Source organism: Schistocerca serialis, chromosome 3 (genome assembly GCF_023864345.2).
Source record: "Schistocerca serialis cubense isolate TAMUIC-IGC-003099 chromosome 3, iqSchSeri2.2, whole genome shotgun sequence".
NCBI lineage: Eukaryota > Metazoa > Arthropoda > Insecta > Orthoptera > Acrididae > Schistocerca > Schistocerca serialis.
Window position 1 is genome coordinate 642,408,715 of NC_064640.1, and position 24,364 is coordinate 642,433,078.

At 39.1% G+C, this 24,364-nt stretch overlaps 1 protein-coding gene across 3 annotated transcripts in view; it reads left to right on the forward strand.

Moving 5' to 3' along the window:
• LOC126470526 (serine/arginine repetitive matrix protein 2) overlaps positions 1–24,364 on the forward strand; it is a 293,467-nt gene that overhangs the window by 21,336 nt on the left and 247,767 nt on the right. For all 3 annotated transcript variants that reach the window (XR_007586229.1, XR_007586230.1, XM_050098445.1), the window contains exons 2-4: positions 11,239–11,306; positions 12,190–12,320; positions 13,452–13,586. Coding sequence is in view for 1 of the 3 variants with exons in the window: in XM_050098445.1 (XP_049954402.1) it covers positions 11,239–11,306; positions 12,190–12,320; positions 13,452–13,586 (334 nt within the window). In the remaining 2 variants the exon portion in view is untranslated. The remainder of the gene's footprint in view (positions 1–11,238; positions 11,307–12,189; positions 12,321–13,451; positions 13,587–24,364) is intronic.

Here is a 24,364-nt window from a genome sequence, read left to right on the forward strand (position 1 = left end):
GCAAGACATCTCACAGTGCACTGACGTTCACAACCAACTTTAAACATTACATAGAAATCCATGTTTGCACCCACTTCAGTATCAGAGTCAGTTTCATGACTTACATTAAATGCTTCTTCAAGCACAGTAAACGGTGTACCCTACCTGCTGCATTTGTACCAGATATTTGACCCATTAGTACACTAGACTCTTTGTTACCCAGCTTGCCATTAGTTACTGTAGAAATACTAGCTACCTCATTGACATTGGAGTCTTCTCCAAATTGAGAATCTTCTGCAGTAACTTCTTCCCAACAATTTGTTACATGATCAACCAGAATTTTATCTGTCATGACACTATACCGTCTCTGTGAAGTCATTCTTGTAGATCAAAAAGAAATGTTCTTAAATGTCAGTATGACCCCTGTAACTACAAAAACCAACCAAAAGTGAGAAAATAATTTACTTATTACGTTCAAATGTGTGCATAAACTGTTTTATCATGTTGCAACATCCTACATGTACACCGCCAGTGGAAATAATTTATATTATCTCAAAAGCTAACCTTTCCTAGATAATTTTTAAACAATATTAGCCACAATATTCATTCTTCATTAGAAGAAGCATTTTGTGGCATGTAATCAGTAAAATTGGGTGTAACCAGGAACTGAATTCATGACAGTCTATTTGTTTACAGATATGGCTTGGAAGAAAACAAGCTGTAACTGTGCTTACAAACAATTCTTGTTTTGATTTTGTACACTGTAATGTAGGAATTGATGTGAATTGAACTTACTGCCATTTCTATCAGAAGAGTAAATCTACAGCTGACAAATGCTATCTGCACACAAAACCAGCCCTGAAATCGAGTGCCTTGAAGCCCATCGATAAATATTCGTACCATCACTCACATGTTCACTGATATCTGAAGCCTACTGACTTAGAACTGTGAAAATGGTATTTGTACTTATCAAAAAAACTATTATGAATGTAGAAAAACCAATTCAGTGGGTTGTTTGTCCTATATTAAGTCCAAGGCCAGTTACCTGTGTTACTTAAGGGTTAAATTGGATCTCTCTGATGCCATGTATTATTGTTCTTAGTTGTCTAGATACACACCAATTCCAGCTCATCCATTGTCATCATAACAGAGAAGTATAGTTGGGAAATTTTGTTAGTCCTACTGAGTATTTTATTTGGGTAAAACTTTGTTCTTATTGTGGTGTGTGTTGCATTTCTGAGGCATGATTTAATGGGAATGGCCACAAGAAGATCATATTTTATTAATAACCCAGTTGATCCTTTTTGCAGGCAGCTGTTTACAGAGAGAATATTCACATTATAAGTATCTTTTTCTAGAATTCATCTCTTCACTGCGTCCAGTCTGTCAATTTTTACAATCTCGTTGCTGTCCCTGTCTCCATTCCCCTCATTTCTGCGGCTGATTTTCAAAATGATAATCATAATTTGTCATATATTTTCTATTTATTCACCATATGATGTTAGTCATATTGTTTACGTATTCTTTTTCTAATGACATTTGTATATTATGTCTTTATAACTTGAGTGGTTCTCCAATAATTCCATTTAGACTGGGATCATAATCAAATGTATGCACATGTCCTTATTGTTCTTTCGTCCTGTCTTTCATCTTGTATAGATCAGCGGGTTAAAAAGCACTTCAGTTTTAGAATGAATTCTGAAGACTGGTGCAAATCTTGCCGAGACATCAGTTGAATTACAAACTGCAACATGGTACGCCCAATATTTCCAGACCAGTAGCATTATTATTGTGCTCATTGTAAGAGGACTAGAAAGTTGCATTATGTAATTTGCTGCTTCAGAAGGCTTTGACATTATAGGCAACATCTTGTTTGGATTTAAGTTTTTGGTGCTTAGTGCCTGTGTTGGGCTTCAAGGCTTTGACATTGTAGGCAACATGTTATTTGGAATTAAGTTTTTGGTGCATAGTGGCTGTGTTTGGCTTCAAAAGGATGTAGAACAATTAATATTTACATAGAGAAATAAATATGCTGATATACCTCTCACAGATCCCAAATGAAATGGTCCTTAATGAAAGTGAAATAAGTCAAAAAATCTTAAATAGATCTTTACTTAAAAAGTAATAAATAACTTGTCACAAAAGTGTAAATTTTCAGTTCGCTGAGGTGCATATGATAATTCTTAGGCTGCTGTAACCGTGCATCATTTGACGACTCTCTCGACCGTCAATACGGGTTGTATGTCTCTGCCCTGCTACCCCCTGGATTTCGCTTTCGTTGCCTCCTTCAACACCTTGATTTTTCACTCCCTGCAACCTTTAGAGTGGGCGAGAGCCACACGCTACCTTGGCTCCAGGCTCAGGTTCGCGTTCACCTTGACCTCAGCTCGCTCCCAAAGGAGGTTACCCCCGGTTCGGTATACCACTCCCGTTTTGTTGAACTTCGTTCGAAGTTCATTAATATGACCTTCATTTATACAGATGGCTCTAAGACCAATGACGGGGTCGGGTGTTCTTTTATTGTCGGGGCACGAAGTTTCAAGTACCGGCTCCATGGCCATTGTTCGGTCTTCACAGCTGAGCTCTCTGCCCTCTACCAGGCTGTTCTTTACATCTGCCGTCACCGACATTCGGCTTATGTCATCTGCTCCGATTCCCTGAGCGCCATCCAGAGCCTCAGTGATCCGTATCCAGTTCACCCTTTCGTGCACTGGATCCAACGCTCTCTTCAGCAGCTGGTGGACGACGGTTCTCCGGTTAGTTTTATGTGGGTTCCTGGCCATGTCGGTATCCCTGGGAACAAAGCTGCAGATGCCGCGGCCAAGGCTGCGGTCCTCCAGCCTTGGACAGCTACGTGTTGTGTCCCTTCATCAGATTGTAGCAGGGTCATTTGTCGGCGCATTTTCTCGCTGTGGCATGCCGATTGGGCTGCACTTATGGACAACAAGCTTCGGGCCTTGAAACCTATTCCCGTGGCTTGGACGTCCTCCTCACACCCTTCTCGGCGGGAGGAGGTCGTTTTGGCCCGGTTACGAATTGGACACTGCCGGTTCAGCCATCTTCATCTGCTGATGGCTGCGCCGGCGCCGTTCTGCCCATGTGGGCAATTGCTGACGGTCCGCCACATTTTAACGTCCTGTCCGGATTTTAATACACTGCGTCTTGATCTTGGCCTGCCATGTACTTTAGATGCCATTTTAGCGGATGACCCAGGAGCAGCTGCTCGCGTTCTTCGTTTTATCAACTTGACACACCTGTCTAAGGACATTTGATTATGCTGTTTTTTTTAATCCTATGCCTGTCAATCTGTCTTTTATCGTGTTTTCCCTTTTAGTTGCTGTTTTAAACTTGTGCCTCGCGGTGCATTCCTAACGTAGTCTGGGTGCTAATGACCATTGACGTTGTGCGCCCCCCCCCCCCCCCCCCCAAAAAAAAAAAAAAAAAAAAAACCATGTGCATCATCAAATAGAAAAATCATTTTACAACACTTTTTTAGAATGATCATATTACTGCAGTGAATTTTTGCAGAAGTCAGATTGTCCTAATGCTCACGTTATTTGATTATACTAGTAACATGTACACCTCAGTAGGTTCTCCTAAGAAACTGATCAGTGGAGTAGGAGTTGGCCAACAACAAGTCCTTTATGCTGTTCCTGAACTGAACTTTATTGACAGTTAAACTTTTTACAGTTGCTTGTAAGTTATTGAAAATGTGTGTTCCTGAATAACGGACACCTTTTTGGGGTAAAGTAAGTGACTTTAAATTTTTCTAACGATTATTCTTATTTCAAATATTGATTCCATGAACTGAGTTGTTGGATTGAGAAAGGAGAGGTACAATGTGTTCATAATTAAAGTTCCAGTTTCAAAACACTGTAGAAAGACAAACACTGCTCAGAATGTCAAATTTGAACAGCATATAATTGATGCAGGGGGAAATGCCAAGGGGAAAAAAAGAAAAAAAAATGAAAATTTGACCAGTAGATGTCGCTGTACGTGTCGAGTATGCACACCAACAGATGCACAGCAAACAGTTGTTCCTCAGTTTGCATCCTAGATGCCCAAATTGGCTGCCTGCATGAAGGATTGTGCACTGCTGGTAAAGCTCTTTTACAAGAACGGTGACTGTTCCAGTAGCACTGCAGGAGTTCTGGACACTCAAGGGTATGGAAAAAGGCTTCAGTCCTCAGTCTGCTTAGGGTCTGTAGAAAATGATTACAAAATTTGAAAAGAGGGGTTCTTTTAAAGTGCAGTGTGGCAGAGGGAGGAAAGCAGTTGATCAGACGTCTGTTGAAGATGTGATCACAGCATTGCAGGAGGGTTGAGTGTGGTGGTGTGAAAATATGCAGTGCACAGGGAATTGTCCAAATGTTGGACATGCTTGCAAGCATGATGCATAAAATCCGCCATAGCATCCAGCATTGCTACCCTTACAAATTAACTCACGCTCAGGAGTTGCTTCCCGCTGACCAGCCAGCAAGACAAATGTTGACTGGAATTTGTTGCTTGCATGAAAGTGGACAATGAATGGCCGTGGAACATTCTGTTGATGAGCAAAGCCCATTTCCATCTCTAAAGACATGTGAGTATGCAGAATTGCAGAATATGGACAACAGAAAATCTGCACGCACATCATCCAGTACCACTTAATTCTGCAAAGATGGTTGTGTGGTGCAGATTGATGGCATTGTTCATCGTAGCGCCGTATTTTTTCGAGGAGGTGAGTCCTGCTGGCCCTGATACTTGTACGGTCACTGGTAAACACTACAAGTGTCTTTTGCACACCAATGTCTTTCCAGCCCTTGAACAGCATGGATGTACCAATAGGATCATTTTTATGCACTATGGAGTTCCTCTACAAGTTGCATACCCTGTGAAGGAGCTGCTGCCGAGAGGTATTTCAGAAATGGTAGAATTATCAGCTGTCATTTCCCTGCAGCGTGGCCATCCAGATCATCTGGTCCTAATACATGTGGCTCCTGGCTGTGGGGTTATCTGAAAGATATTGTGTTCAGCACTCCAGTTATGAACGTAGCTTGATTGAGGACATGAATTCACAGCACATTTGAAACATGACCCCCGAGACACTTCAGTCTGTTGTGGAACATGCTCTCTCTCGACTTCAACTTGGGGCAGAAAACCGTAGTCAGCATATTCAACAAATCGTGTGCCAGGCTCATGATAGTTAGAAACCACTACAATTTTCCTTTGTATGCAGTTTGTCAGAACAATTAAAAACTGATTTTTCCCATCCGATGTAGTATGACCTTGCCATAGTGGATGGGCTTACCTGACTAATAGTGCCACAACTGTTGACTGCAGAGCTTTTACTATTATGCACATTGAACAGTACAAATGGTGTAATGTACAACTCAAACCATAGCCATTGTACTGCGATTCATCTGTCATTTGTAACTGACCCCTTTTATGTGAAGACATTTACAACATCCTCTATTGATAAAATTTTCATTAAATTTTCTTGTTCTATGATGTTTCCTCCTTCATCAATAACACATTGTCCAAATTTGATGTCATTCTGAGCAGAGGTTCTCACTACAGTGTTTTGAAACTGGAACTTTAATTATGTCTGTCTGAATGATTAACTTTCAATGGTTGCCCACATCATCCCGTCTGCCATTCATCTGAGTATGATGCACCAAAATGTGGTACAACGTGGCAAGTGACGGGACTATGTAATATGTATGCTCCCATCATTAATCAATGAGAAAGTGCAACCCTTTACTAATCCATCTGACACTGTCTTTGTTCATGGGTGCTTTTTTGATAAATTAGTGTGTTTTGTTTTTGAATGTGTTTCAGTTTATTGCACTGGTTGAAATACAGGCTTGATGGATGGATATCATCAATGGCTCTGACAAATACACATGTTGACAACTGGTACTAAATAGTTTAGTGGCTATATTTGGTCCCTCGTCTCTCACCACGTGCTGCAGTTGTTCTCTTCCCTGGCAACTGTCAGCATCAAGGAATGTTCCACTGGTTGTGATATGTTTTCAATAAAGTGACTCGCAAAGAATGCGAATACTCTTTATTCGTGTAATATTTGTTAGGTTTTCTTTGTGCCATCCATAATGAATACTGCAATGGCAAAACCTTGCATGCACCAGAACAGAAATATAAAATTATAAGCACCTAAACCAGCAGATCACTCATGAGACAAAATTGTGGTGCACCAAGTGGTACACTTCCTAAACTGAGTAAGGTGATGCAGAGGTTACCACACTGGATTTGCATTCGGGAGGATGATGGTTCCAATCCCCATTGGGCCATCAGATGTATGTTTCCTGTGATTTACCTTAATCTCTAAGACAAATGTTGTGATGGTTTCTTTGAAAGGGCGTGGCTGATTTCCTTCCCCAATCCGAGCTTGTGTCCTGTCTTTAATGACCTCATTGTTGATGGGGTGTTCTATTACAGAAAAAGCTCTTACACTAATATCTGAACAGCACAACGGAAATAATAGTTCTCAACAAAGAAAATCATCTCTGTATATTTACATAACACTGTCATTTTCTCTAAATCATTTTCGGTATGAGAAACTGGACTTTGGAACAATTTTCCTCAAAATATCAAAGAAATTAAATCCCTTTCAAACTCCAAAAGACAGCTAATGGTCCACCTTCTTTCAAAATAGCAATCTCTCCCATATGTCTGTCTGCAACTCACTCTAGTAACCCTTCCACCTCCACAACTTTACCCCCCCCCCCCCCTGTTTGCAGAGTTCCCTATTTAAATTCTGTTCTTTCCCAACACCCACTCTCATTTTAGTCTTCACCTCTTTATTTATCCCTTCCACTTCCCATAATACTAAACATGACTTCAAATATGTTAAACTAATCTTGTGAATGTTTTGTTATAGCTTCAGGTTCCATAAATCATTTGCGTGATAAATCGTAATGATGTGGAATGAGTCATTTTACATTCACATCGCAAATTAGTTTGTAAACATGGGTACATGGTGGACATTTATAAATATTTATTATTATTATTATTATATATACAAATGGTAGTAATCTACCCACCACCGTTTACACACTACAATAATCGAAATTCTTCTTCGGTATAAAAAGTGTTATCAAGGAGAAACACATTGTTTGTTTCCAAATTTTACTTTGCTGTCTGCCACACATTTTATATTGTATGGTAGGATACCAGAAATTTGATTTGCAGCATTGTACACCCATTTTTGTGCTAAAAACAAGCTGAATATAGAGTAATGACTATCATATTTCTTTCTAGTATTGTAATTACATACACCATTGTTCCTTCTGAACTGCAGTGGATTATTTACAACACAAACTTCATGAGAGAATAAGTATACAGTGCAGTGGCAGTCAGAATGCCCAGCTCCATGAACAGATGTGTACAAGATGATCATGAGTGAGCACCACATATTATTCTTACAGCACATTTTCAAGCAGTGAAGACTTTCTTTCATAACAATGAGTTACCCCAGTATATCTTTGGTATATTTTGTTCCTAGTCAGATGTAAGAGAGGAATTTTAGATAATACCCTAATCCGGTCAGGCTACATAACCAATAAATAAAATAAAGAAATAAAAATATAATTGTGACACATTTGTCTAGGTGTATCTGTCAGCAGAGTTAATCTTGGCACTTGTTGAAAAGACTTTTAATTCCTTAATTTTATCCATTGTTTGCAGTGATTCTTCCACACCTCTATTACTTTCATACATAATAAAGAACAACCGCCGTTAGCCACGTATCGTGATTTTATTAAAATGTACAATGCATTTCAGGCCATGGCAGCTCACCTTCAAGTGCTTTGAGAGTCTACATCAACTTTACATTTTGTTTAGTTCTCAGCTGTTTCTAGTGTCTCATACCTATACTAGAAACAGCCCAGAATTAAACGAAATGTAAAGTTGATATAGACTGTCAAAGCATCTGAAGATGAGCCCCAGGGCTCGAAATGCGGTGTGCATTTTAATAAAATCATGATTTGTGGCTGAAGGCAGTTGTTCTCTTAATTCCTGGTATGCTTTAGTAGCTGAGTTTCAGAACTCTCCACTATATCTTGTTTCTTCCAGGGGTGTTAATTCAAGAGCACTTTGGAAGAACCTCTGCATAGTTCTCAAAGTGGCTAGTTCACACTTTGATTTGGTCCATATGGAATGCGTATGATAAGAGTAATTGGTAGTGTGCACTGGTTACAAATGGCAGGTGTCTGTGCTGGTGTTGCAGTCTGACTCAACAGTTTTATCTTGTCAGAAATGTTTGTATTAGCATCTACTCTGCTAGACAGTAAACATATGCCATGCATATCCCTATACCCCTTCCTCTTTATGTTATGTTTCACAAATGCTGTGAAATGATGAGAAAGAACAATCTTAATGGCAGGTTGGCTTTTACATTTCAGTGAAATGTAAATAAGTTAAGTATATATTAGTGCTTGTAATATTCTTCTCATTGCTGACTTTCAGTGCCTAGTGTTCTCTGTGTATTTTAAAATAGTTACACAGTCTTTTTACTTGCCACCACAGAAATGGGTTATCAGTTTGTCTTCAAAAAGTACATCTCAGTTTTATGTTGTTGCTTGACCACCCATGAAATGCTTTTTGCATTCTTCGTGATGGAGTGTTTATTGAGTGACAGCTGAATGTAACTGCATGTGCGGTATATAAAGGCAAATATAATTGTATTGGATTTTCAGAATGCCTATATTAACTTTAGACTCATTAACTTAAGACTCCATTTCATGTAAAATGCACTTCTGTCGAGATATTTCATGGACTCGTAAAGTGACCCCATTGATTTGATTTTGGTGAAGGGTGCTTGATTTAGGCAATCATTTTTTTTTTTGCATGGAGTCACACACAGTTCAGAGGCACTAAAAATTAGAGCATCATTTACACAGTTCCTTGTATTGCATCCAACATAAAGTGTTCAAAATATATTCATAGTCGGCCGAGCCGTCTAGAATATCTGGAGCATCGTTTATCATTTACCAAGACTGGGGAATGTGCTATTTTCTAGGTAAATACCAAAATATTGTTACGTTTATTGAGTTAATAATTGGACATTAGTGGGAAGAATGTGAACTTCCACGTTAGCCATTCATAAGAGTCACTTGTTTCAGTAATGAGAAAATACATTTTTTATTTGAGTTTCCAAGTGGCATTGAGTTTCCATCTGTCGTATGTCATGACATCATACAATTGATGGTGATGGCATATGAGGCTATGTGCTAGCTGAGCAAGTAGTAGAAGTCCACTCACCTGAGTGTGTCAAATTCTTTTTTGTTGCTAAGATAATTGGCAGCCTTGTTTCAGTGACTGTAGTATATATGATTTTTTGCTACCTACAGTCATGCATGAAGCTACTTCCTCCAAGCAGCTGAGTTATGAGTACTGAAAAGAAACAATCCACATTGTTCTCATCTATTTTCCTCCTTAATGTGTGTGTCATGTACAGTTGCTTCACAGTGATGGTAACAGGTGTATAGTATCATATTGTAACTTATCCATTAAAGGTTTGTTTTACAGTGACATTACATTTGTCAGATTATTACAGGCAAACACATGATTTTTATGTATTGACAGAGGCAGCATGTGCTTGAAGTGGCCAAAATCTTAAATCATGATAACTGTACAGAGCATGAGCCTACTTCCTCCTGAGTCAGAGCCCACTGTCTTTTATAACAGATTCATTTTCTCTTTCGTTTTGCACTTATTTAATACTATTTAATTATTGCAGTAATCAGTGACAATGTATACTGTAGCCATCTTCAGCCACCACCAAGATCTTCAATACTTGTGCATAAAAATATTCATGGGATTTTTGTCAGTTTTTAAATTGCAAAATCATTTTATATTTATGTTACAATAAAAATTCCCAGCTTATGTCACCAGTACCTCCTAATTCGTGTGTAGACGATCTGTTACAGCAGTGGATTTGGAAGACAAGAACCACACACAACTTGTGTGTTATTAATTATTATTCATTATTCATGTTTATAACTGGTTAATAGTTGCTTACAATGAGGAACTCCTCTTATAAATTTAACGTGATGGCTGCAGAGTGTAACCTTCATATTGTGATCAAAAGTCTATAAAGTTACAGAATTTTAAAAACCGAAAAAATAAATTCATTCAATTTTCTAGTATACACAACATCTTTCTAGGAAGTAAGGTGATTGGAAATTATAAAGAAATGTTAAATTATATTATTTGCTAACTGTACAGAAAGAAAAAAGTAGGAGAGAGGCAAGGGTAAAATTTTGGAAAACTGTACCTGTTTGTAGTTTTCTGTAAGGACATGGAATAAAGGTTCTATGGAAATAGAAAGAGATTTTGACACACAGCAGAAATGAGTTCTTTGAGAATAGCAGCAGGAGTCACAAGAAGACAAAGGAAAAGAAATAATGAAATAGGGACAGAGTTACAAATGCAAAGTATAATGACATTCACAAAAGGCTAGAACAAATTTGATAAATCACTTGCACACTTATATTGAAGAAAGATACAGAGTACCAGCTGGTGGGATGAATTACAAGTTGACAATGAAGGAAGACATGGAAAAACCAACACCCTCAAAAAGCAGTTGAGGATGGGTAAAGCTATACCAGCTAAAATGTGACAGAATGTTATCTTTCTTTCGTGCAAGTCAGTCTGATATAATAAAGTATTTTAGTGATTTATTCCAGATAGTCGCAGTTAGTAACTCTGTCCCTATTTCATTATTTCTTTTCCTTTGTCTTCTTGTGAAACTTACTGCTATTCCCAAAGAACTCATTTCTGCTGTCTGTAATTTACTTTTATAATTATTGAGAAAGCTACTGGAACTTGATAGTTAATAAACCATGATCAGCCACCTCTGAAATTGATCATTACTATTGAAATTTGTTCTGTTTTGAGAAATTTCTGTGCATGTTCATCGAACATATGGAGCATTAAATTACTTAGAATTTAACTTACTTAATGAAACAATAAATAGCATAATATGAAGAGACAGTAGTTTCTCTTTATTTCTCTTGTTAATGCATTTCTCATGTACTTCTATAAAAGTTTGTGATGGAAACAAAAACTTATCATTTTGTGCCTTTTCTAGTTTGTTACTTAACATTTGATCATAGAAAAAAACTTTTCATATATTTACTCAGTGCTGTTATATATATCATTCATTCAGTCATAAAATTTGCATGAAATGACCAAAAAATGCTACATTGTTTGTAATTTTAATATAAATATAAAGAAAATGTTTTTCACTTGTTGCAGGTTGTTTGTCATATACGAGGCAGCAGTCATGCCTGGCCAAGACACAAATCCAGCTGATCACAGTTCAGGTATTTATCTTTTCTAGTCTTTTCATTTAAATAATGTACTACAAACTAGAACTTCCATAGACTTCGAAGAGAAAAATTTCATTTTGGATGAGTGCACAATTTACATTTTTGTTTTAGCTCAGCATAATCCACAGTGATAGAAAAACTGTAGTCTATTATGATGAAGTAGACATGCTGCCAATTGTTATAGCGGTGGAGAAATGAATTTCACTTCACCAGTAAATTTTTGTTTGTTTAAAGTGTAACTTCTGTTGGTTAGATGCTCACAAGTAGTGGATGTGGGAAGACTTGATCTGTTAGTTTTCTGTGAGTCTGTCATGGTTTTATTCCCAGACACTTGGATTTCAAACTGTATTAAAATACCTTGTGTAGGGAAAAAGTAGATTGTATGGTGATATAGGAGAATATTGTAAAATAATTGATATGAAACATATCAGTTGTTTTGTACAAATAAAGTGTTAAATTTGTGCTGTACTGTCAGTTAATTTACCTGAAAATTTCATATTGTAAATTGCTGTGAGCAGTTGAATTGGAGCCTTTTTATTTCACAGTGTTTTTCCTGGTAACATAATATTGTAGGAAAGATTGCTAGTTGGCACTTTCATATTGCATCAAAGTGACATTAGGTATTGTCATTACATTCATGAGTGGATCAGTTTTTGTTGTTAACTGTGTAGTCCCATGGCTCAAAGGGAGCGAACTTGTCATTTTGATTAACCAACATGGGAGATAATGCTTAGAGACAAAAAGCTGTCAATACTTCATTGTTGAATAGAAGTGAACGGTACTTTGCATGTTCATGATTCTTGTGTGACTTATTAGTATTAAATTGTCTAAGAAGATCTGCCTTAATTATGTGTTGCTGTATTACAAACGTATTTAGATATGAATGTAGAATTGGACAACAGTTGGGAGAATGGCAGACCATCCAGTTCACCATCTACAGTTAACAGGGAAAGTGATGCTCATCAAGAAACATCACCATCAAACACAACAAATGATAATTCCTTCCAGGTGAGATGTAGATTTTGAATAATTTCACTGAAATCTTCTTTATACATAACACTGAAGTTTTTTGCAGTATTCGAGTTGCTATTAATAAGTGTACATGTGATGTAATAGAGTTCAGTTTGGGAAAATATTTCCATTTGCATAAGATGACTTAACAAAGTTTTACTGTTTCAATGTTGCATTAGAGGTATTGGCTACACTCTAACACTAAGTGGCTAAAAATCTCCGAACACCCATTACTGTTCATTACAAAGAGCAGACTAGTGAAAAATGCACATACCCGACATCGTTCATCCAAATTTCACTGTTGTTATAACAAACTTGAATAGATACCATGTATTAAACATCTTTTAGGTCAGCACATCCATTATGAGTGCTACATCATCATGTAGCATGACACATCACTCCATAATACAGGCTTCCACACCTACACAAACCAGTGCAATGTCGTTTATAACAAAGTGACATAGTGCATCTGTTCTTTTTCTCAGTGATTTCTGAGCAACAGTATGAGTCTGAAGATTGAATCTTAGAACCTTTTGGGGATCATTCTGTAATTTACCTTTGAACCTGAGCTGCAACAAGAGTCGGTCGCAGGTTCGAATCCTGCCTCAGGCATGGATGTGTGTGATGTCCTTAGGTTAGTTAGGTTTAAGTAGTTGTAAGTCTAGGGGACTGAGGACCTCAGATGTTAAGTCCCATAGTGCTCAGAGCCATTTGCAACAAAAGTTTACCGGACTATGTTGTAGAGTTTGACAATTGCTATCAGTTCATTTATTAGACGGCAAGCAATATGCTTTGTATTGGATGCTTCCATGACATTTCAACGTTACAATAACTCAACTGAAAACATGCAGACAGCATGACCAAATGGGGCACATACAGTCTGTGACATTCAGACTTGGCCACTTTCTCCGTTTATTCATTCTGGCTGAAAACATGAACTGTGATGACACATTGTCCTTGAACATTTTTAATTTTGGATACATAGCCAAAAGTTGCACGAAGCATAATCAGTGGGGTGTTCAGAAACTTTTGGCCATGCAGTAAATTTTTATTCCACAATGTGCAAATAGAAAGGTGCTGAGAAACAATGTGATGTATGCTATATTAGTGAAATATTTTATCTGGCAGCTGTGTCAAACTATACAACTGGAGGACAGTGTGGACTGGAGCCATAGATTGCCCTCAACATCACCACTTACATGGCAAAACCATACTCATGATGAACCAGGTCCATCAGCTTCAGCAAGTAACAGCACTTTTCGGGTGAGCGCCATTTTCCCCTACCTTTGTTTGACTTCTGGATAATAATACCAACATATGTTTGTGTGTTCAATTTTGAGTGACCAAATAAGACACACATATTTTAATGAATATGTTTAGTGATACCACAATAAATCAAGTTAGAGGAAACTTATACAATGTATGACTCGTAGCAGTGTTAACAGGTGATTTGTGACTAGTACCAGTAAGCACAAATGTTAAAAGATACAAGCAACTGATGTACAACAAAATAGTTATTCATAGTTAAACTACCAAATTCGTTACAGCACAGTGGTTACTGGCGGACAGCTCCTAAATAGGACAAAATTACTTATTATTTTTATGATTTCTAAGGAATTTGACAACTTCTTAATTTGAGAGATTTTTTTTATGCCATACTTGAAATATTATGCTGTAGGGTACTACTTTTTTTAGTATTAAATTGGAGAACATTTCCAGGACAGTTGTGGACTCTGACTGTAATTTATTGGTTAGGTACAGCGGATTAAAATTGGAGGAAGGAAGGAAATCAAGGAGACGGGACCTGGATATATTGAAGGCATCAGAAACAGTTGCGAATATCGAGGTGTGCATTAGTCAATGATTGAAATTATGGAAAGGAATACAATAGAAGACAATTGGGTAGCTTTAAGAAATGAATTATGGCAGTGGAGTATCAAAGACCCAGAATAAATCCTTGTATGACACAGGAGATATCCTAGAGCATATTTTAAACTCAAACTTATTGAGGCGTCTGGGGCAAAACCATCATGCGTTCCATAAATGTCAGATCACGTGAAACCGTACTAGTCATCTTTCTCACATGACATTGTGAAAGCCATGAATCAAGGAAATCAGGTAGATACAGTACTTCTTGACTTCAAAAAGCATTTGACTTGGAACCACGCCAGTGTTTGTTAATCCATATGCACGCCCACTTATTTTTGTGATATTATATGCATGGAGTATTTTTCACCCTAGTTTATATATATATATATATATATATATATGGAAACATTCCACGCGGAAAAATATATTTAAAAACAAAGATGATGTGACTTACCATACGAAAGCGCTGGCAGGTCGATAGAAACACAGACAGACACATACATACACACAAAATTCAAGCTTTCGCAACAAACTGTTGCCTCATCAGGAAAGAGGGACGGAGAGGGAAAGACGAAAGGAAGTGGGTTTTAAGGGAGAGGGTAAGGAGTCATTCCAATCCCGGGAGCGGAAAGACTTACCTTAGGGGCAAAAAAGGACGGGTATACACTCGCGTGCGCGCGCGCACACACACACACACACACACACACACACACACACACACACACACACACACACACACACACACAAGCAGACATATTTAAAGACAAAGAGTTTGGGCAGAGATGTCAGTCGAGGCGGAAGTGCAGAGGCAAAGATGATGTTGAATGACAGGTGAGGTATGAGTGGCGGCAACTTGAAATTAGCGGAGATTGAGGCCTGGTGGGTAACGGGAAGAGAGGATATATTCAAGAGCAAGTTCCCATCTCCGGAGTTCGGATAGGTTGGTGTTGGTGGGAAGTATCCAGATAACCCGGACGATGTAACACTGTGGCAAGATGTGCTGGCTGTGCACCAAGGCATGTTTAGCCACAGGGTGATCCTCATTACCAACAAACACTGTCTGCCTGTGTCTATTCATGCGAATGGACAGTTTGTTGCTGGTCATTCCCACATAGAATGCATCACAGTGTAGGCAGGTCAGTTGGTAAATCACGTGGGTGCTTTCAGATGTGGCTCTGCCTTTGATCGTGTACACCTTCCGGGTTACAGGACTGGAGTAGGTGGTGGTGGGAGGGTGCATGGGACAGGTTTTACACTGGGGGAGGTTACAAGGATAGGAGCCAGAGGGTAGGGAAGGTGGTTTGGGGATTTCATAGGGATGAACTAAGAGGTTATGAAGGTTAGGTGGACAGCAGAAAGACACTCTTGGTGGAGTGGGGAGGATTTCATGAAGGATGGATCTCATTTCAGGGCAGGATTTGAGGAAGTCGTATCCCTGCTGGAGAGCCACATTCAGAGTCTGGTCCAGTCCCGGAAAGTATCCTGTCACAAGTGGGGCACTTTTGTGGTTCTTCTGTGGGGGATTCTGGGTTTGAGAGGATGAGGAAGTGGCTCTGGTTATTTGCTTCTGTACCAGGTCGGGAGGGTAGTTGCGGGATGCGAAAGCTGTTGTCAGGTTGTTGGTGTAATGGTTCAGGGATTCTGGACTGGAGCAGATTCGTTTGCCACGAAGACCTAGGCTGTAGGGAAGGGACCGTTTGATGTGGAATGGGTGGCAGCTATCATAATGGAGGTACTGTTGCTTGTTGGTGGGTTTGATGTGGACGGACGTGTGAAGCTGGCCATTGGACAGGTGGAGGTCAACGTCAAGGAAATTGGCATGGGATTTGGAGTAGGACCAGGTGAATCTGATGGAACCAAAGGAGTTGAGGTTGGAGAGGAAATTCTGGAGTTCTTCTTCACTGTGAGTCCAGATCATGAAGATGTCATCAATAAATCTGTACCAAACTTTGGGTTGGCAGGCCTGGGTAACCAAGAAGGCTTCCTCTAAGCGACCCATGAATAGATTGGCGTATGAGGGGTCATCCTGGTACCCATGGCTGTTCCCTTTAATTGTTGGTATGTCTGGCCTTCAAAAGTGAAGAAGTTGTGGGTCAGGATGAAGCTGGCTAAGGTGATGAGGAAAGAGGTTTTAGGTAGGGTGGCAGGTGATCGGCGTGAAAGGAAATGCTCCATTTCAGTGAGGCCCTGGACGTGCGGAATATTTGTGTATAAGGAAGTGGCATCAATGGTTACAAGGATGGTTTCCGGGAGTAACACATTGGGTAAGGATTCCAGGCGTTCGAGAAAGTGGTTGGTGTCTTTGATGAAGGATGGGAGACTGCATGTAGTGGGTTGAAGGTGTTGATCTACGTAGGCAGAGATACGTCCACATCAAACCCACCAACAAGCAACAGTACCTCCATTATGACAGCTGCCACCCATTCCACATCAAACGGTCCCTTCCCTGCAGCCTAGGTCTTCGTGGCAAACGAATCTGCTCCAGTCCGGAATCCCTGAACAATTACACCAACAACCTGACAACAGCTTTCACATCCCGCAACTACCCTCCCGATCTGGTACAGAAGCAAATAACCAGAGCCACTTCCTCATCCTCTCAAACCCAGAACCTCCCACAGAAGAACCACAAAAGTGCCCCACTTGTGACAGGATACTTTCCGGGACTGGATCAGATTCTGAATGTGGCTCTCCAGCAGGGATACGACTTCCTCAAATCCTGCCCTGAAATGAGATCCATCCTTCATGAAATCCTCCCCACTCCACCAAGAGTGTCTTTCCGCCGTCCACCTAACCTTCGTAACCTCTTAGTTCATCCCTATGAAATCCCCAAACCACCTTCCCTACCCTCTGGCTCCTATCCTTGTAACTGCCCCCGGTGTAAAACCTGTCCCATGCACCCTCCCACCACCACCTACTCCAGTCCTGTAACCCGGAAGGTGTACACGATCAAAGGCAGAGCCACGTGTGAAAGCACCCACGTGATCTACCAACTGACCTGCCTACACTGTGACGCATTCTATGTGGGAATGACCAGCAACAAACTGTCCATTCGCATGAATGGACACAGGCAGACAGTGTTTGTTGGTAATGAGGATCACCCTGTGGCTAAACATGCCTTGGTGCACGGCCAGCACATCTTGGCACAGTGTTACACCGTCCGGGTTACCTGGATACTTCCCACTAACACCAACCTATCCGAACTCCGGAGATGGGAACTTGCTCTTGAATATATCCTCTCTTCCCGTTACCCACCAGGCCTCAATCTCCGCTAATTTCAAGTTGCCGCCACTCATACCTCACCTGTCATTCAACAACATCTTTGCCCCTGCACTTCCGCCTCGACTGACATCTCTGCCCAAACTCTTTGTCTTTAAATATGTCTGCTTGTGTCTGTATATGTGTGGATGGATATGTGTATGTGTGTGTGTGTGTGTGCGCGAGTGTATACCCGTCCTTTTTTCCCCCTAAGGTAAGTCTTTCCGCTCCCAGGATTGGAATGACTCCTTACCCTCTCCCTTAAAACCCACTTCCTTTCGTCTTTCCCTCTCCTTCCCTCTTTCCTGATGAGGCAACAGTTTGTTGCGAAAGCTTGAATTTTGTGTGTATGTATGTGTCTGTTTGTGTTTCTATCGACCTGCCAGCGCTTTCGTATGGTAAATATATTTTTCCCGCGTGGAATGTATATATGGAACTATTTAGGAAATTGAAATATGCATGTACACATCACATCAGAGTATTTTAAAGATGCATTTAATGATTTTGTGAGATGTAAACACTCGCTTCTCTTAATGGGGGAAAAAAAAAAAAAATGGATCTCACAAAGACAGTGTATTCTGCAGAGTTGTCTGTTATATCTAACCAGAGTCATTACAGATACATTCTTTACAAACTGAAAATTAATGTTCCTTAGATATTAACCTGCAGCGGGTCTTAATGATTCCCATTTAGAATCCGTCAACTCATACAAATACCTAGGAGTAATAATTTTTAGGAATATGAAATCAAATGATAACATAGACTTTGCTACAAGCAAGCAGGCAACAGAATTTTTCTTTGGCAGCATACTAGGAAAATGCAGTCATGCTACTAACGACTACTTACAGTTCACTTGTGTATCCCTTCTTAGAATGTAGAATGTAGTTTTGGTTTTCCAGTCCTTTTTCTGGGAACACGTGTCATATCTCCCAGAAGACAATCAAGCTTTCTTCTGTTGTGGCTCTTCCATTCCAGTGATGGATTTCACAGCAAATTTGGTAAGTGACGGCATTTCTTGGTGGTCCAGATTTTTTCCAGAGTGCCATGCTTTCGTTTGCAGCTCGCTTGAAATATTGCAGCCACATCCTCTGAATCATAACTGTTTGTCCCATTGCTTAGTATCTGTATTATGATCATGCTCTGATATGTGGTCGTTTTCGCTGTCAGACAAATTATTTATCTCGTGTTCATTTGCACAATGTTCTACATTGGAAGCCATGTCTTTATCACACTTCAATCTGCAATGTACTCCCAAAGTGCAGTGGCTACAATTGCTGTGTTATCACATGCATGGGGAATTTTTTGCCCAGGCACTAAAAAAATACCTTCACTCAAGAAGACAATCCATGGAAGTGAGGAGGGACAGTTGGTTGAAAGGTATGTGGAAAGTCATAGTTGTAGAATTTATTCAACAGTTCTAGCAACTTATCAGAGCTACATATGTCATTATGTGTACAATTATTTGGGATATTAAAACAGAACTTGTAACTGCGTTGAGAATTGATGGGTAGGCAGCATGCAACCTGTTATCTTGGTCATTGCCAGAAGGGCAAGTAATTTGAGGCATGCCCCACAGAATTGTATTTGGACCCATGTTGTTTGTATTTTATATTAACACTGTAGCAGACAATATTAATAGCAACCTCAGGCTTTTTTGGGAATGATGCAGTTGTCTGTATTGAAGTAAAGTTTGAAAAAAGCTGCCTAAATATTCAGGCTGATCCTGATAAGATTTCAGAGTGCTACAAAGATTGTCTGCTTGCTCTAAATGTACAGAAATATAAAATTATGCTCTTCAAAAAATGAAAAATGTAGTATCCTATGAAGACAATGTTAATGATTCCCATTTAAAATCAATCACCTCATACAGCTATGTGGGTGTAATCATTTTTAGGAATAAGAAATGGAATGATAACATAGGCTTTGCTGTAGGCAAACAGGTGACAGATTTTTGTTCATTGGCAGGATACTGGGAAAATGTAATCATCTTACAAAGGAGACTGCTTACAGTTCACTTGTGTATCTCATCTTAGAATATTGCTCAAATGTGTGGTACCCATACGAAATAGGACTAACATGGGATGTTGGATATATACAAAGAAGCACAGCATGAATGGTTACAGGAGTGTTTGAGTCACAGGAGAGCATCAGAAATGTTGAAAAACTTGAATTGGCAAACACTTGAAGACAGAAACAAATTATCCCTCAAAAGTCTACTTACAAAATTGGTAGAACCAGTATTAATTGAAGAATCCAGCCATATTCTTCAGCCACATATGCATTGGACCCCCATACTGACTGTGAATACAGAATTAGACTAATTGCAGCATGCATAGAAGCATTTTAGCAGTCATTCGTCCCCCACTCAATACGTAATTCGAATGGGAAGATACCTGCACCCTGTGCCACGCCTGGTTTGCAGAGAGTCTTTGTAGACAGAGATACTGAATTTAACTGACGAAAAGAGAAAAATGTAAAAATGCAGCAAAATGGAGCAGGCATAAGGAGATACCCAAGTCTAAACAATATGACTGACAGAAAGTGCAAAATGGTAGAGCGTGAATGGTTTGACAAGAAATTGAAAGTTATAGAAGCATGCATGACCAAAGGAAAGATAATTGCCACCTGTAGGAAAGTTCCTGTAGGAAATTAAGAGCTCATATAGCTAGCCAGTACTAACAAGGGAAACTTCCCATCCCAACACCCTCAGATTTAGTCTTAAGATGCGCCAGTAGGTAGCATATCAAAAACTGAACACAGATCGAGCATGAAAACAGGAAGAAGGTGTACTGAACCGTGAAAAAAAGCAGCAAAATAGAAACAGTGAATGGTCCTAACTCAGAGTTTTGTCGCTGCAACGTTGTGGTTATGTGGTTACGGTGTTGGACTATGAAGGTGGAGGGAGATCCATGTCCAAATCTAGCTCGTGCCAATTATTATTATTATTTTTTTTTCACAAAATTCATGAACTTTATGTCTGGTCATTAACATCTCTTTTCTCCTTCTGTAGTCTTAGCAGTTGTCATACTATACACTGGTTATAGAATATGTCATGTTGTATTACCATTGCAAGTAAATGCGATGAATAGTGAGAGCAGGCGACATGCCACATCAACCTTTCACAGAAATGAAAAGGAATAAGCGGATGTGAAGAATGTTACAACAAAGGAATTCAAAACTTCCAAAACGGAACACAAGAGTCATAACATGTGACATCTGTGTAGAACTAATAGTTGGTAAATAGGTCTGGAGGTCATTTTCTTACACTTCGTGGTTGCAAACGGACGTTACACCACAACACAGACACAAATTTGAATACAGCGAACAGACATGTCAGTAACTAGATGGACAGTTCATAATTTTGTGGGTGAAAACAGAAAAGACGGGGAATGTTTGAGATTTGACATGGATCTGTCTGTCCCTTGGCAGTCCAATACCGTATCTACATAACCGTGATGGCGTGGCCACACACACATACTCAGTGCTGCACATCTTGAGCTTGGACTGTTCACTGTTTCTATTTTGCTTCTTTTTTTCTCTGTTTAGTAGGCCTTCTTCCTGTTTTCATGGTGTTCAGTATTTGAGGGCTATCGACTGGGCCATCTGACAACTAAATCTGAGGGGGCTGTAATGGGGAGTTTCCCTTGTAAGCAAAGAAGGGATGGCTGAAAGATAAAAGGAATGTATAGGAGGGCTGTACAAGGTAAAAAAATACTCGAAAACAATATTACCGTATGGGAAGAGGAATGAGATGAAGTTGAGATGTGGATATGACTGAAAAGAATTAGTCAGAGGAGTGAAAAATGTAAGTCTAAACGAAGGTCCTGGATTAGATGATCCCCAGAGAATTATTAAGATTCTTGGGTGTTCATGCCATGACAAAACTATTCCTCCTGGTATGCAAGATATATAACACAGGCAAAATACCCTCAGACTTTAAGGAGGATTTCATAATTCTTTTTCCAAAGAAGGCTGGTGCTGATAGATGTTAATATTATAGAACCATCAATTTAATAAGTCGTGGTTGTAAAGTACTGACACGAATTCCTTACAGAATGAAAAATCTGGAAGAAGCTGACTTTGAGAAACATTTGACATTAAGATTTTAATTCGATCTGAGATGGTAAGAGACTCAGAATAGCAGATGAGCAGGATTGATAGTGTCTTAAAAAGAAGTTATAAGATGAATCGCAGCAAAAATAAAAGTGTAATGGAATGTAGTCAAATTAAATAAGACAATGCTGATTGTGTGAAGCAGTTGATTAGCACAAAAATGAACCTAAATCAGATGAACTTGAAAGTCTGCATTGTATAAACAGTAATCACAGATTATTTTGCTGTTAACTAGGATCAGCTTCCACAGACAAAATTTTGTGATCAAATCAAGTCCAGTTATATTCATCAGTTCATAATCTAGTGACACTACAAAAGAAAGAACTTTTGGCAAATGCAAGTGTAGAAGAAATAATAATACAGAAGTTCTTATTAACACTGTCACACTGCCGAAGCTCATTTAAAAAAAAAAATTTTTTTGTCTCTATGGGTGGGTTGAGGAGAATATTGGTGATGTTAGTAATTGTTCTCATCAGAATACTTGGAGAAACTTGCAAGTAATGTGAAAAGATTATTTCACTTATTGCTTCTTTGCCCCTGGAAATGCTTGCTGATGTGCAAAATGATTAAGTGATGGTTCATTGTCCACATTAACCTGTAGATCTCCATATATCTGGATGGGAAGTCTGCTCAGATGTCTGAAGAAGTCAGTAGCGTACCAACTCCAGTGGGAACATGCCCCGTAAATCATGCTACTGGTCAAATCAACACAAGTGTATACCTCTGGTGCACTGTGCTTCAATAGTTTCTTGTGAATGATTTAAATATTCATTCCCAGAGAAAGCTGTCTGAATCTGTAGTCAACAGTCAGTAGTGTGTGTATTTTCATCACGCTCAGCAAAGTAGTGAAAGCTTGATGTGATGCCACAGTCATCTACAGTTTGTGTTTTGAGTGAAATCGGCTGCACCACAAAATAACGGAAACTAGGTGGGCATGAATTATTAGCTCCAAACCATGTACTCTTTGTGATTTCTGGTCTAAAGATAACTATGATAAATCACATTTTAAAATTACTGAATCAAAATGAGGGGAAAAAGAAATTTATAATACAAGGTAACTAAAAGGTGGTAGGAGACATTTTGGGGCTGACTTAGGTAATGGAGAGAAATGTGGGGAGAGGAGTAAAAATTGTAAAGGGATACCAGATCTCGAATACAGTTAGCGGTTTCAATTGGACATAGGTTACAGTAGTTATGCAGAGATGATGAGGCTTGCACAGATTAGACTAGCATGGAGATCACTGCATGAGACCAGTCTTCAGTCTGAAGACAACACTAACAGAAAGCTCAGAACTAGATAATCCAGGACTAAAGACAGTTAAACTGCCTAATGCTTGTAAACACTACTTGAAAGTCAGTATCTTGCTAGTGTCGTATGTCAACTGTATTGTTGCCTTTCTGTCCATGAACATAGTTTCATTAAGTGTAGATTGTAGGAGATTTGCAGTTATGATAACCGAAAAGCAGATGTGAATTAATAATGTTAACATAGAAAAATTTTAAGAGATCAATAAAAGATGTTGTAAACATCAGGAAAATATTAATTCTGGAAGCATGAAAAGTAGGATTATACTGCAATGACCAATAATGGCTACAGTCTTGATATAGTCAATAAAATACACAGGAAGAAAATTAAGGCCAAGTGTGCAAAAGCTCAGTAGTAAATTGAGCCCAGTATATCCAAAGGTCTGTCGTGAGTCCAAGGAATTTTATCTGTCATTTAGCACTTCATTCACCTCTGGCAATGTTTGTTATGTGAAAAATGTTGAGTTGCTTTGTGGTTCAAGTCCACATTACTCCGTAGGTTCCTCTGTAACTGACAGGGTAAGTTGTTCATAGGTTAGAAGAAAGCAGGTGCATACCACCTCCAATAGGACCATGTTCAGTAAAACATTATGTTATTCAAACCAATCTTCAGGTTGGTGACACCTTTACCTTATGCAAATGAAACTTGAGAAGTAACATTAGCAAAAATAGAAAGAAATGAGAAAGAGAAGTGTGTTATATTACTGCACTTAGGGAATGTTTCACAAAAAACAAGTTACACGTTTCTTAATGTTAATCTTGAAAATAGCTGTTGCACAGAAAACAAACTCAAACGAACATAATATTCGGAATAGACAAAACTAAAAAAATACAACCAGTCAGGAATATATAAAATTAAATACAGTGACAGTGATATGGTCTACATACAGGATGAAACTTTCTTAAAAGATAGAGGGGACATGTAAACAAAAGTGGAACCAGCCTCACACATTTAGCACCCATCTCTGCGAAAAATAACACCCTATAATATATATGAGGTTAACGCCAAAAATTTTTAGCTGAAATTCAGAAAAAAATATAACTATTACAATATTTTAAAATACTTTCCGTAAACACTTATACATTTCTCCATCCTCTTTAACCATTTACAAATTGTTTCAGTCCAAGCTTCTTTAGGGAAGTCTCTTCGAGCACTGTTGTATGCTGCAATAGCCTCATCGTTAGATGTTAAATGCTGCCCATAAATTCTTTTCCTTCGGATTTGGGAACAGGAAGAAGTCGATGGGGCCAGGTCAGGTGAAAAGAGTGAGTGTGGTCACACACACACTTTCTCCTTCTGCAAGAAGTCCATTGTTCTGGCAGCTATTTGTGTTGACAAATTGTCATGATATAGATGAAGGTGCCACTCTTCAACTTTGGGTGCTGTGACCTCCATGTGGCTGTGACTTTTGGCAGATATTTGATCACATATCACTCAGCATTGATTGTACGATGTGTGTCCAGGCTCACAGAGGTGAGATAACCCATCTTGGTGAAGA